At 49.7% G+C, this 14,072-nt stretch overlaps 1 protein-coding gene across 2 annotated transcripts in view; it reads left to right on the forward strand.

Annotated features, from left to right (window-relative positions):
• Nucleotides 1–12,048: 12,048 nt before the first annotated feature.
• The window catches only part of ARHGAP45 (Rho GTPase activating protein 45), a 46,101-nt gene continuing 44,077 nt past the window's right edge, over nt 12,049–14,072 (forward strand). Inside the window, exon 1 of one of the 2 annotated variants that reach the window (XM_038384051.2) lies at nt 12,049–12,489. In XM_038384051.2, coding sequence (XP_038239979.1) covers nt 12,400–12,489 — 90 coding nt within the window. In that variant the 5' untranslated portion in view covers nt 12,049–12,399. Of the gene's footprint in view, nt 12,490–12,523; nt 13,455–14,072 lie in introns of those variants that run through there. The other variant, XM_038384050.2, reaches the window with a different exon arrangement.

Consider the following 14,072-nt stretch of genomic DNA (forward strand, 5'->3'; position numbering starts at 1 on the left):
CATACCCGGCCTCTTCAAACACACAGTGAGCCCTACAAGCCTGCCAGCCCTCCTGTGTACACTCAACCCCCTGCCCCCTCCCTCACACACACTATAGGGCTGGGCATGCTGCAGTGATGGATGCCGCTATTCACCCCCTTTCTCCCCACACACAGGGGGCTGTCCTAATTCATCCACAGAAAGAACAGGAAAGGAGGACTTGTGGCACCTTAGAGACTAACAAATTTATTAGAGCATAAGCTTTCGTGAGCTACAGCTCACTTCATCGGATGCATGCAGTGGAAAATAAAGTGGGGAGATTTTATATACACCCAGAACATGAAACAATGGGTGTTACCATACAGACTGTAGGAGAGCGATCAGGTAAGGTGAGCTATTACCAGCAGGAGAGGCGGGGGGGGGGGGAAGGAGCCCAAGCTGAGGATGGGGTATGCCCCAGGATGCTGATTGCCTTCCCAGCCCTCCAAGGCATACCAGGGCAGTGAGCTCATTCGGCTTAGAAAATCCTCAGGGCAGGGCTTGGTGAGGCTTCTTTCTGCTACCAGCAGGCTGGACAGAAAGTTGCTTCCCATAGCAGAAAAAGGTGCTCTTTCTACTGGAAGTTGGGGGTGTCAGCTGCATCCCATCCATTCCCCCCCCCCTTATTATTCTCTCTCTGCTGAACACCTCCAACGAGAAACTGCTGAGCTTGAATTAATATGCAAACTAGATACCATTAACTTGGGTTTGAATAGAGACTGGGAGCGGCTGGGTCATTACACAGTTTTAATCTATTTCCTTAAATTAAGTAGGTTTCAGAGTAGCAGCCGTGTTAGTCTGTATTCGCAAAAAGAAAAGGAGGACTTGTGGCACCTTAGAGACTAACAAATTTATTAGAGCATAAGCTTTCGTGAGCTACAGCTCACTTCATCGGATGCATTTCTGATGAAGTGAGCTGTAGCTCACGAAAGCTTATGCTCTAATAAATTTGTTAGTCTCTAAGGTGCCACAAGTACTCCTTTTCTTTTTTCTTAAATTAAGTATCCTCACACCTTCTTGTCAACTGTCTAAATGGGTCGTCTTGATTATCACTACAAAAGTTTTTTTCTCCTGCTGATAATAGCTCATCTAAACTAATTAGCCTCTCACAGTTTGTATGGTAACTTCCAACTTATCTGTATGTGTATATATCTATATCTATATCTATCTTACTATATGTTCCATTCTATGCATTCAATGAAGTGGGCTGTTAATCTCTAAGGTGCCATAAGTACTCCTGTTCTTTCCACTGTGCTGGACAAACCCTAGCCCAGCCCCCAGCAGCTCCCAGTGTCAATCAGGTCCCAACCACATATGACCCATTTATGTGTCACTTTCCCAGGGCAACAGAATTAAGATCGGTTTCAGAGTAGCAGCCGTGTCAGTCTGTATTCACAAAAAAAAAAGGAGGACTTGTGGCACCTTAGAGACTAACAAATTTATCTGAACATAAGCTTTTGTGAGCTACAGCTCACTTCATCGGATACATTCAGTGGAAAATTTAAGATCGCTGTTCTCAGGAGTAACTGGGTGTCACCCAGGCGTGTATCAAGGAGTGTATCATAATGAGGGTGTGGCACGTGTGACAGAACAATGTGGGTAGGTAGCACCATTTCTCAACAGACTTGATTTTACCACTGAGACACCATGGCCTATCCCCATACATCCAATCTAATCTAATCTAATCTAATCTAATCTAATCTAATCTAATCTAATCTATCCCCATACACCCCCTCTATCTATCTATCCATCCCCATACAGCCCCTCTATCTATGTATCTATCTATCCATCCCCATACACCCCTCTATCTATGTAACTATCCATCCTCATACACCCCCTCTATCTGTGTATCTATCTATCCATCCCCATACAGCCCCTCTATTTATCTATGCACCCATCTATCCCCATACACATCTAATCCAATCTGTCTCATCAGTCGCACCCATCAGCATGGTGTCCAGATACCAATAGGGAGGGTGGCTCACTGGCTCTGGAGGGAACAGAAATCTGAAATTTCACATGAAAATGTTCGGGGGCTGGGGGGAGGGGAGGAGAAAAGAATCAGGTTTTGCCCCCTTTCTCCCCAGATTTCTGCCCAGACCACTCAGCAACCTCCACTCTGCTGGACATAATACAATACAGTTTAGCAGTGGGCAGGCCAAGCTCCTCACAGCAGACTGGTGAATCCAGGCAAACACAAGGGTGAGAGCAGCTGTTTCTAAATGCAACCACCGTAGCCCCATGCGACCACCAGGGGCTTTTCTTGGGGCCACTGCCTCCTGGGCTGTGGTGGGGGGAGGGCAAAGTAGAGCCCCCTCCCCCTCTCTGTTTCTCCTGGATGCTGGGGCCAGCAGCAGGCGTTGGGCCCTGCCCCCCTCTGGAGACACCTGGGGCACAATGCTGGAGGAGCAGGCAGCCAGTGAGTTCCCCACCATCCCAGGGGCGGTGGGGCTCAGGCTTTGGGTGTCAGCCGTGGGGTGGCGGGGCAGCAAGCTCTGGCCACGGGGCTTCAGGCTCCAGCCCCCCATGCCCATCTCCCCGGGCCCCCACTGCCTCCCACAGCCCTCCATCTAGGGCTTAATTTGTCCCCAGGCTTGCCAGGGTTGAGTAAGTCTGCTGTGAAAAGTGTTACTTGTATGTTTGTTAATAGCACTTTTCACAACAGACTTGCTAGCTAGCAATAAATAAATTACAATGGTTTGGACATGTCTACGTGCATATTTATTTGGTTTTCCTAAAGCTAATCAAGTAATTCAAAAAAAGTGTGAGAGCGGCCACCAGCAAGAGTTGATGGCCGCACTCTGAAGCCACCAAAAAATGTGCCCCGAGAACCACAGTGTTATACCATACCACCATGCAGGCAGCACATCTAGATTGCTGGGCAAGGGATGGATTTCAGTTCATAAACCCAAGCATCTGATTGTTTTATGAGACAGATCAGGGCTCATCATAAACCGGGGCTAAGAGAGAGATCTCCAGAAGGGATCTGAAGACAATCAGAGTGTGACAGCTGGATCTGATGGACCGAGCACAGGACTGGGAACAAGGATATTTGCATGGCAGGAGGCACACGTCACCCTAACTCTCAGAAATCTTCATGGCTTTTTCAGAAACTGAGATAACGCTTCCTTCTTCCCTATCAAGACTCTCCAAGCACCTATCTCTGTGTGTTCTCGCTGCCCCTCATGCGAGTGGTCTTGCCTACGCTGAACTTTTTTGTACTGGTGCAAAACCCCTGTGTAGAATCATTACACCAGTGTAAATCGTGCCAGTTACGGTGTTGTACCATCGCAAGTCATGGTTAACGTGAGTGCAGCATGTCTGTGTTAGCGAGTTGCACTGGTGGAGCCGTAACAAGGAACAACTCCAGGGTTAGATTCTCATCTGGTATAAATCAGTGCAGCCTCATTGACTTCTCTGGAGCTACACTGGCTAAATATCTGGCCCACTGATTTCAGTGGAATTGTACTGATTTATGCTGGCTGGGGATCTGGTCGCATTAAATTCAATGGAGCTGCACTGATTTACATCAGCTGAGGATCTGGCCCAAAGAGCAGACCTGGCACGTGCCAGAAGGCAGAAATTGATTCCCTCTTCAAAGGCCAATGGTTTTAATAATATTCATCCTCGTATGATTACATTTTTATTTCGGTGATGTTTCTAAATGGGATTGAATTTTTAGAACAATTTATAGGAGTAAATAATGATTTGTTTACTAATTATTCCAATAAGGAACTGGACACTGACTGGCTGAAAGTGACAAACTGCTTCTTGGGTCAGCCCACATGAGCCGTCCTAGCAGCCACTTGGTTCTGGCACAGCTGGGTTGTGTAACTTCCTGAGTCAAAGCTGAATTTCTAAGCAATATGTTACCATTTGCTGTTCCGTTCTGTATAGGTCTTTTTACTGCGCTCATCACAGTGGTATCCGAGCGCTTTCCAGTGGTGCCTGGAGCCACAGGACTAGCATTTGCCATGCTAGTTCTCTCATTCTCTCTCACTTCCTTGTCACTTCTATTTAGCAAATGGGGCTTGAATAAGGAACTGGGTTTTGACTGACTTTACATAACAAAATGATTGTTGGGTCACCCCAGCTGACACATCCCTGCATTGTCAAGACTGTTCCGAAGGAGCAGGGCCACATCGGCCCCTGATCTGATGCTTTACTCCTAAGTACTATGCTGGCATATGCCACACACCCGCCCCACTTCCATTCCACAAATGGCGCTTGACTAAGGATGAAGCTGGGTTTCGACTGGTTGTAGGTGACAAAATGCTTCTTGGACTGTAGATGACAGGCCACTACAACCACCAGGCTCTTCTGAAGGAGCTGGGGCACATCACTCCCTGACCCAAAGCATTTCTTTGTGAAAAGTGGTGGCCCGTGTCACCAGCTTCTCTCCCCTTCACCCCATATTGAGGAACTAGAGGAGCAAACAGGGTCTTTTCAGAAGGTGAAGTACCCAAGAGTCCTAAAATAATTGGTTGAGGAGCTCTTCCAGCCCACCAGTGTTAATCTATAATCAATCTTGGAATACTGGGGAAATTCCAGAAGACGGGTAGGGTGCTACTGGGCAAGCGGGATGACCCGGATAACTATTGTTCTAAAATTCAATCACATTTAATGTGATGAATTTCTAAAAATTTAACCTTATATTGATTAAACGTTATTCAGTCTTTGAATGTTGTCAGGGGCCAAAGCAGCTGGGCCCAGCTCTTGCCAGGCTCCCTGACTAACCTGTCTGGTAGACAAGAAGCGAGCTCTCTTGCACTCAGCTTGGGACTGAGAGCAGCCACATCCCCTGACTGGCTGCTGGTTTAGCAGCCCTACTCATAAGCCTGACACCCAGATCAGTGGCTGCTCAATGTGTACCATGCCTGTAGCTGTACTTGCTCTACTCCTGCTCTGCTTCCAGTCCCCAATCCAGCTTCATTTCTGAACCTGCTCTGGCTCCAGCCCCCATTCCACTCCGGATTCTGATTTTTGGATTCAATCCTCAACTCCACGTCTGGTTCACCTTCTGGTTCTGGCATTCGGCTTCTGTCCCTCCAGTATTGACCCCTGGCTCATTCCTGGACTCTGCCCACCCTGGACCCAGCTCTAACTGGCAGGCCAAACTCTCATTTCAACCACTAAGCCTGACCACCCATGGCCTGGTTGGCTACAGATATGCATCTGAGAACTATGATTAAGGAATTAGGAATAAGGAACCAAGTTCAACCCAGTGCCTGAGTGGGAATACGTATTCTGTGCTCCCAGGGGAGGCAAAAGTCATTGCTAGAAAAACCCCAGACTTCTCCCCTCCACCCTTGGAAAATTCCAAGGGACATTGTGATTTACAGGCAGGGATACAAACAGAGCCACCCAGCCAGAAGGCTCACTCCTCCTGGTGATACACAAACAGTCACATGTGCCTCTCCCAGGAGAGGACATCCAGAGCTGATTAACCTCACGCTCTTCCACTCCCAGCAAGTGTGACCCAGGCTGTGAGCCTCCCTGGAGTTTGGGACTGATCCAGTGATCTGATTAAAGGGGTGTTGGTGCCCTCAGCTGGAAATCTAGTAAGTTTCAAAGAGGGTTGGATGCAATCTCAGGTCCTACATCCGCCCCTCCCTTGCCAATTTCACTGAGGTTGCCACCACATTTTTTAATTTATTAAATAACATTTCCAATGTTGCCATCCCTCACTGTATCTGGTGCCGGATTTAAAAAAGAAAAGAAAAGAAAAAAGCTCCAGCTGCTGGAGTCCTGTGAGTACATGACAATCTCAACTTTCCTACAAAAAAGTGGGGGGGAGAATAAGTTTCTAGTCCTCATATTTATGGAGAAAAGCTTGAAAATGTGACTCCTAAAGGCTCCCATGCCAGAAGGCAAATAGAAAGGACCTGATGTTTATTATTTGGAAACAATTGATGCTTTTTAAGCCAATCTCATGATTTTTTGGGGGGACGACAACAACACTTGTGATTTTATTTTTTTTAAACTGGGGTTGGCAATACCTAGGTCCCCCCACTCTCCCCCGCTGTTCCTGTGTGAGGGACCCACACAACCAGCAGGGGAAATGGATCAAAAACATTGTGCCTTTCCTCATGCTCCCACTGGACTCATCGGGAGCAGGATCTATGGCCCCCAGAGGAATGTCAGTGGGCACTCACCCTCTTCAGCCAGGGATCTTGGGGGGTCCAGTATGAGACACCTTTAGCTTGATTTCCAGAGGTGCTGAGACCCTGCAGCTCCAGGAACACCAAAGGCTGGAGTCTCCAGAGCTCAGCCAGCCGGGCTGTAATTATGGGTAGTGAGTACTTGAAAATCCAGCCCCGAGCTCTTTTGTACTTCTGGCCCCAAGAGCTCAATGCCTCTGAAAAAACCGAGGCCGGTGAAGTCTCGAACTGGACTCCCCAAAATTAAGGCAGCCTTAGGTAGAGTCATCTTTTGAAGATGTTGGTGTTTCCTCTCCGCCGGGCAGTGGGGGGAGGGAAGAAGGACTGAATTGCTGCTCTCCTGCCTCTGCCACCTTCCTTCTGTGCCAGCACCATGAAGCTAAACCCTTGGCACATAGATGACATTACGGAAATAACAATTAATTCAAATAATTAATTACCCGAGCACAGCAGCCCAAATTGCACATTTCACATCCCATGCCAGCTCCAGACATACCACAAGGGTGGGGGCGCTTGGCTGCAGGGGTTTCATTGATCTCTCTGGAGAGAACCATAGTCACTTGCAGTTACCTCCCCAGAGATTACCAGTTATTCAAGATTTGCTGAGTCGCCCTTCCCCTAGGCACCCCACTTCTGTTAGCAGCGTTCATACAGCGGGCCACACTTGGTTCTCTGCTTCAGGAGTTGAACAGGGACATAGAACAGAATCTGAGCCGGGGAGTCTATTACTTTCAGTCCTTCTCTTTTTTCCAGTTTGACCCATTATTATGTGTATTGCAGGAGCACCTGGGATCCCCAATCACGGAGCACGACCCCATCATGCTGGGTGCCGTAGAGACACAGAACAAAAAGACGCTCCATCCCCAACTGCTCTAGCTAGAGAGATTTGTTCTTCCCTGCTAATTCGTGTTCTTTGAAAGGACCCACCTGCCAGCGCTGAACAGTGGGAGGCAGAGAGCAGAGCGAGATGTCGAGAGGAAGGCTGGCCTAGTGGTTACAGCGGGGATCAGTGCTCAGGGGACATGGATCCAAGTCCTGGTTGTGCCACCGATTTTCTGTGCGAGCCAGGGTAAGTCACATCATATCGGTGTGGCCGCTTCCCCAGCTGTAAAATGGAGATAGCCCAGCTATTCAGGGACTTATATGGCTCCTGTCGCCGGGCTGTCCCCAAGGACAGAGGAAGCCTGTAGAGGGGGAGAGAGCCATGGAGAACCCTCTCATCCAGAGCAGCATCATACAAGGACCATGTGTCCATCGAACCCGCAGAGAGGGCTCGGTCCCTGCGCAGGAGAGAAAACAACCTCAGTCCCTTTCCATGAGTCTAAAGTACTCCAACAGCGACCCCTCGTGACGGGATTTCAGAGAACCCAATTGCTGGAGATTGCCTGGCCTCTGACCACAGCACCAGCACCAGTCAGAGCTCCCCCTGCTGTTTTCTGGGCTCCCGAACATAGGCCACATCTGGACGTATATAATCCACGGTCTTGTCTTAGCATCACCAGATCCTCGACACCCAGGGCACGCTGAGGCCTGGTCTACACTACAGACCCATATGGGTGTAATTACATCACTCAGGGCTGAAATCCACACCCCAAGTAATGTAGTTATACCGACCTAACCCAGACATAGCTGCTGGAACTAGGGGTGCTGGAGGTGCTGCTGCACCCCCTGGCTTGAAGTGGTTTTCATCAGATACAAGCTCTACAGTTTGGTTCAATGGCTCTCAGCACCCCCGCTATACAAATTGTTCCAGCACCCCGCTTGCAGACAGCGCTGTGTCGGCAGGAGAGGCTCTCGGGGAGGTGGATTAATAAAGCTGATGGGAGAGCTCTCTCCCGTCAGCTTGAGTCTCTTCATTAAATTGCCACCTGTGCCAGTGCATCGTTTTAAGTGTAGACGTGCCCTACATCTGAAATGATTCCGCTGAACTTTTGGATCAGACTGTCCTTGCAATGTTGCTTTTTTGTTTGCAGTCACAGAGCCTGGTATAAATGAGCGTCACGCCCCCCCCCCCCTTTAAGTAAAAAGACAGGGTAACCATTTTACAAGGTAAAAATAACTCCCTCACTAAAATATGCCCCCTTTGGGGGGTGGGGAAGGGGAGTTTGGCCAGGGAGTCTAATCATAGAGTTCTTGCGTAATGTGGGAGAGAAATTCTTTCAGATACCATGGGGGTGGCTCCCACGTAAACACCTAGAGAACCAAACGTGTGAGACAGGAATAGAAGAGAGAGAGGAAGCAAGAAAAAGGAGAAAGAAAAGAAGGTGGGAAAGGAGAAGCAGGACAGCCTAGCAGATATGGCGCTGGAAGGGGAGCTATAGATTTCTAGCTTGGCCATTGACCTGCTGGGTGAAGTCACTTCCCTTCTCTGCACCTTTTTTCAGAGTAGCAGCCGTGTTAGTCTGTATTCGCAAAAAGAAAAGGAGTACTTGTGGCACCTTAGAGACTAACAAATTTTAAAAAATGATTTCCACTCTATACGGCTAAATTCAGTGCCTTGCATAATGACAGGTTTCAGAGTAGCAGCCGTGCACCTGTTTCCTCTCCCAGCCATTTGGCCATTTAGCTGGTAAGCTCTTTGGGGCCGGGACTGTCTCTTACTTTGTGTCCGTACAGCGCTTGGCGCCCATCTGGTAGGGTGACCAGACAGCAAGTGTGAAAAATTGGGATGGGGGGAAATAGGTGTCTATATAAGACAAAGCCCCAAATCTCGGGATTTCCCCTGTAAAATCGGGGCATCTGCTCACCACACCGTCGGGGCCTCTAGGTGCTACCATCGTACAAATACCAAGAGTCAAGAAAAAGTTTTCCTTCCTGGTCAGAAATTGAAACTGAGAAAAGGCTAAAGTGTTAAACCCAAAGCCATCAGTTTCGGAGACAGAGTCACCATCTTCTCGAGCGCTCAGAGGGGAGGCCTGAACAATGTCAGGGAACGCACCGTTTTCCATGGTTTCACTGCCCCTTCTTGCCAACGGGCGGCAGCAGAGTTCACCGAGAGGAGCGGTTCTCAAACTTTTTTGATTGCCCCCCCCTTCTTTGTGTCTGCAGTAGTTTATGCAAACACACACACCCCCGCCACACAAGTATACCAACATGCAACCCTCACGCAATCTTACAAACAGCCCAGCATTGATTTAAACAGCACCAATGCGCCATTGTCCTCAGCGCAAAAGCAAGACTGCAATGGCAGTCGACACTCAGAGAGACGTGCACACCGTGTCGTAGCCAACGGAGTCATGTTTCGATGGCAAAGACTTTGTACCGTGCTCGGCAAGCGTCACAGAAATCCGTCACAATCACAGAGCCACCGGCAGTCAAACACCCAGCACCACTCGAGGACCTGATCTGTCTGGAGGAATTGCCTTCGCCAGCCATTCATTGCCGTGGGTAAAATGTGTGCAGTACGTTTTTCCCCCCTCCTAAAGCTTCTTATGCCCCCACCCTGAATACATTCTGTGCCCCCCAGTTTGAGAACCTCTGACCTAAAGAGATCGGCCCAGCCTAGCCCGGCCATCTGTGGGTTAATAATGCCGAGCAGCTCAAATTTGGAACTTTGGTCTCCCGTGAGACCACTTTTAACTGCAGCAGATACCCAACCTAGCACCACTCCGCAGGCAAATCCCCAGCCACAAGCAGATTCCTCAGCTTGCTCCATGCAACTAGAGACTTTCAGCCATGCGGCCCAATCCTTCAGTCCCTACGCAGGCAACCGACTGCAGTGGGCAGTTTGCCTGATAACTCGAGGATCAAGCCCTTAAATTGCACTGACTGGGACCAGTTCTCAGTTACGTGAGGGCAGGGGCTTAAAGTGGGTGGAAGGGGCCCCTGAGAATACTCCTTGTGCTGGGGGCCTCCTTGCTCCGTGGCTGCTGTAGAATGGGAATAAGGGCTCCATACCACCTCTGCTTCCAGCAGATAGAGTGGATATTTGCAGCCACAGAGCATTGCCAGGGTCCAGGGGGGCATGGGAAGCGGAGCATAAGGACAACAGCCCTGAGGCTGCTCTAGCATGCACCAGGAGCCAAGAAGCGCCTTGAACAGCCCAGAACTCAGGGAGTGCAGAGATGGCTTAAAGCCACCTTAAAAACACCCTGCAGCCCTGCCCCAAACACAGGAATGGAGGAACTGAGACTCAAACCCACAACCCAGCCATACCTCATCAGGGGCAGGGGGGACAGAGCTAGCAACAAGAAATACGCAAGCATACCAGCTGACCCTTCCTTTCCCAGTAGTCACCCTATAGTCTCACTATCCAGAGCACCTCCTTCTTGCAAGACCCAGTGTTGCAGCCCGTCTGCCTCTCCCTCCTCCTCTGGCGGTCTGTGCGGTGACCTGGCTCTCCAGCTGGGTCACACGAAAAGTCCCACGCCTTCTGGGGAACAAACTCCAACTCCTCCAGACTCAATCCTCCACAGACTCTTCATCCCCCTCAAATGATCTGCCAAGGTCTTCTTCCCTGACTCTCAGGGCTTCTTCCCTGCAATCTCCTCTCCCAGGCCTGCTTTAGGAGTGGCCTTGTCCCCAGCTGCCTCACCCTTCAGGACTGTCCCAGGGCACAAGCTCCTTCCTGTAGGCCCCTCTGCGGTTCCTTTCCCAGAGAGCAGAAATCCCCAGCTACCTCTCTCCTAGGTCTTCACTCTCTCTTGCCCTATAAGTTTGGTTCTCCCCACACTGGCTCTAATCCTTAATTACCTGTCTCCCCTCCAGGGGCCACAGAATGGGTTAATTGGGCCCAATCTTGCAAGGTGTGGCTTGCCCTCTCTCCGCATTGCAGTCAGCAAGAATGGACCCAGGAAACTGTCAGACTAGGTTGGCTCTGCTTCCTATCTCTGATAGTGGCAAGTACCAAGATCCTTTAGAGGAAGGTGCAAGAATCCTGCTGCTGCAGGATAACCTGCCCGGGGACTTACCTGCTGAGTGACCACAGTCACAATTTCCTTATGCCATGAAGCATGAGGGTTTATATCCCCTTCTCAGTTATTTCTAACATTTACTATTGTAACCCTGGATTTCCCGTACCAGTGTCTCTAATCCCTCTTTTAATATCGCTAAACTGTTGGCTTTAATGGCACAGTGTGGCAATGAGTTCCACAGGCTAATTGTACCTGACGGCATACGCATGGTGGCTAGGCAGAACCTCTCAGGACCTGCTCACAAAGCGAGGCCCTCGCTCAGCCACTCAGCAGGTGCAGTTAGACAAAGATTTTGTAAAATAATCTAATGTCTTGGATGCCATAAACTATGTTGCTTCTAGGAAACCAGAGGGGTGGAGGAGGGGGGTGGTATTGTGGTTGAGGCACTGGGCTGGGCTGCAGGGGATGATTAAGATTGGTTTGTGTTACCAATGTAGCACCTAGGAGCCGTAGTTGTGGACCAGGACCCCCCTGTTCTAGGCGCTGTACAAACACAGAACAAAAAGACAGTCCCTGCCCCAAGGTTTGATTCCCTCCTCTGCCACTGATGTCCTCTCTGACCTTGGACAAGTCACTTCATCTCTCTGGGCCTGAGTTCCCATCTGTAAAATGGGAGCAGGGGATAAATACATTATACAAATAAAGCTTGTAAAGTGCTCTGGCACTAGGGGCCAGGTAAGTATAATAAATAGGGGGAAGTTCAAAAGCACAAAGGGTGATTTGGTGCCTGACTCCCACTGAAACTGAGCAGGAGTTGGGGCGTAATTCTCCTTGGTGTCTATGAAAATTTCCCCTCTAATCTCTCCTGGCTTCAGTTCCTATCTGGAAAACAGGGCTAATTAAACCCGCAGGGGAAAACTCATCTCAAAGAGAGAAATCCGGCCCCCGCCACAAACCGTGATCACAACCCATTTTTCCCTTCCCCACTTAAAAAAAAATAAAAGTCAAACCTCTAAAAACAAAACAAGAAAAGAGGAATCAAGCTGCTGTTGTCTCTCTCTCTGCACATTTGCCTTGTCCTGTGAAGTATTTGCAGGTTAGCCTGACACGCCAATCAGGAAATAAGTCAGTATCACATGCCTCAGCCCTGACAGTTAAGCGGGGAGCTAATGTGGTTGAACTGCTAAGGAAGTTGCGCCTAAGCTGGGCAGGCTGCAGCTACACAGGGGCATCTACGCCAGGCCAGAGATCAAGACGTGGTGGATGGAAATAGAGAGAAAGAGAAAGTGAACCCCAGCAGGGAGCGAAGAGACCGGGGATTGCCTGGGGTGGGACGCAAGAAAGATCTCGCTCTACCTTTGGGAAAGATGTTTTCAAGGAAGAAACGCGAGTTAATGAAAACTCCCTCCATATCTAAGAAGACCAGGGCAGGAAGCCCCATACCACAAACCCCATCTGTAAGTAACACTGCATCCTCTTCCCTCTGCTCAATGCAAATGTGAAAGCTAGGTGCAATGGGAGGGAGGGTGGCTCTGAAAATTACCAACTTTTAGGGCAGTGGTGGGAGGAGGGGGTGAGGGGAAAGATACCTGAGGCAATAGTTTATCTGTATAGAAGTTGGCTTTGAAAAGGAGAGAAGATATGATTAAGCGGGGTGGGGGGATGAAAGAAATTCAGCAGCAGCAGCAGTGTTGGAGAACGAAGCAAGGGAAATGATTATTAAAGGGAGAGTCAGGGAGGATTTGACATTCACGTCTATGGAAGGCAACTTTGCAGCATGAGTTCAATGAGGGAATGAGATCAAAGAGAAGGAGAAGGAGGAAGATAGGAGCTCATCTTTATTTATGCTACAGAGAACATAAATCAGAGTTTGGGGGAGGCTATCTGGGGTCAGCTTCCTCCTGCGAGCTAGGGTCAGCTCTGGAAGGAGGGAGCAAAGGGGGACGGACAGGAGTGTGTGGATGTTTTTTAAACAAGCTACGCAGGGTTCCAAAGCAGGCAAAAAGGGAAGCTCCCAGCTTCATCTTCCTGCGACTTTGGAAACAACTGTGATTGAGACACACACCCTGACCCACCTCAGCCCCTCCTTAGAAAGAGACTCAATTTAAAATACAGATTCTCTGAAGAAGGAATGGGTTGGGTCCCAAAGCCGTCGAAAACTGTCCAGCAGCTTTTTAAAAGGCAGTGGCTCTGTTTGCTCCTCCTTCCCCATCCTTCTTTCTGGGCTAGTTCTTGGGGGTTTGTGGATGGGTCCAGCCCATAGGCCCCTTGTGTGTAAGATCAGAGGATGCTGAGCAAACACACAACTGGGAAGAACAGCTACAGCCCATACTCTGTTGAGCTCAGGAGAATGGCGAAGAAACACGGCTCACATGAGCATGCCCTGGACTCCCTCTCCTACAGACCAAAGGTGTGGCTGAAGGTAGGTGGGAACCCAGGGTCAAATTCTGTCTTCTGCTTCTGTCCATGCAACTCCACACAGTGGGCAACAGGGAAACAGGAGGAATCCAGCCCCATGATTTCAACTAGAACTCCTCCGGCCTCCTAGCCAAGCCTGTGAGGCATAATAAAGCTGCCACCAGACGGGGAACATATCACCCTGCAGTTGCCAAAGCAGCAGAGTTGAGAGCCCATGGAGCCAGTAGCTTGTAACATCAGAGGGAGCTGCCTGTTGTTATCATGTCTCACTCCTGGATAGGGGTTCGCAGGGGTCTGGAGATTCCTCTTGGCTCAGTTTGCCTGTTGTTTATCCTCCTGGGATCTTGGAACTCATAGTCACCACCAGCCTCCTGGGGGTTCATTTCTCATTTTTTGTCTCTAATTGAGCCTCGTGCGAAGGTCGGTGCCAGGGTTTGAGAGAGAAGGGCCCTATTTATCCGCCAAGCAGCCAGAGGAAAGGCAGCAGAAGCTTCCCCGCAGCCCTGCCCTGGACGGACCATCTCTAGGGGAGAGGAGAGGGCAGCCCCTAGGCTCATCCAGTTCCTGGGCTTGCGGCTGACACTGCCACCATGAGACCCCATCGCTACCAGCTGGGGTGGGT

The sequence above is a fragment of the Dermochelys coriacea genome, chromosome 25 (assembly GCF_009764565.3).
Source record: "Dermochelys coriacea isolate rDerCor1 chromosome 25, rDerCor1.pri.v4, whole genome shotgun sequence".
Taxonomy (NCBI): Eukaryota; Metazoa; Chordata; order Testudines; family Dermochelyidae; genus Dermochelys; species Dermochelys coriacea.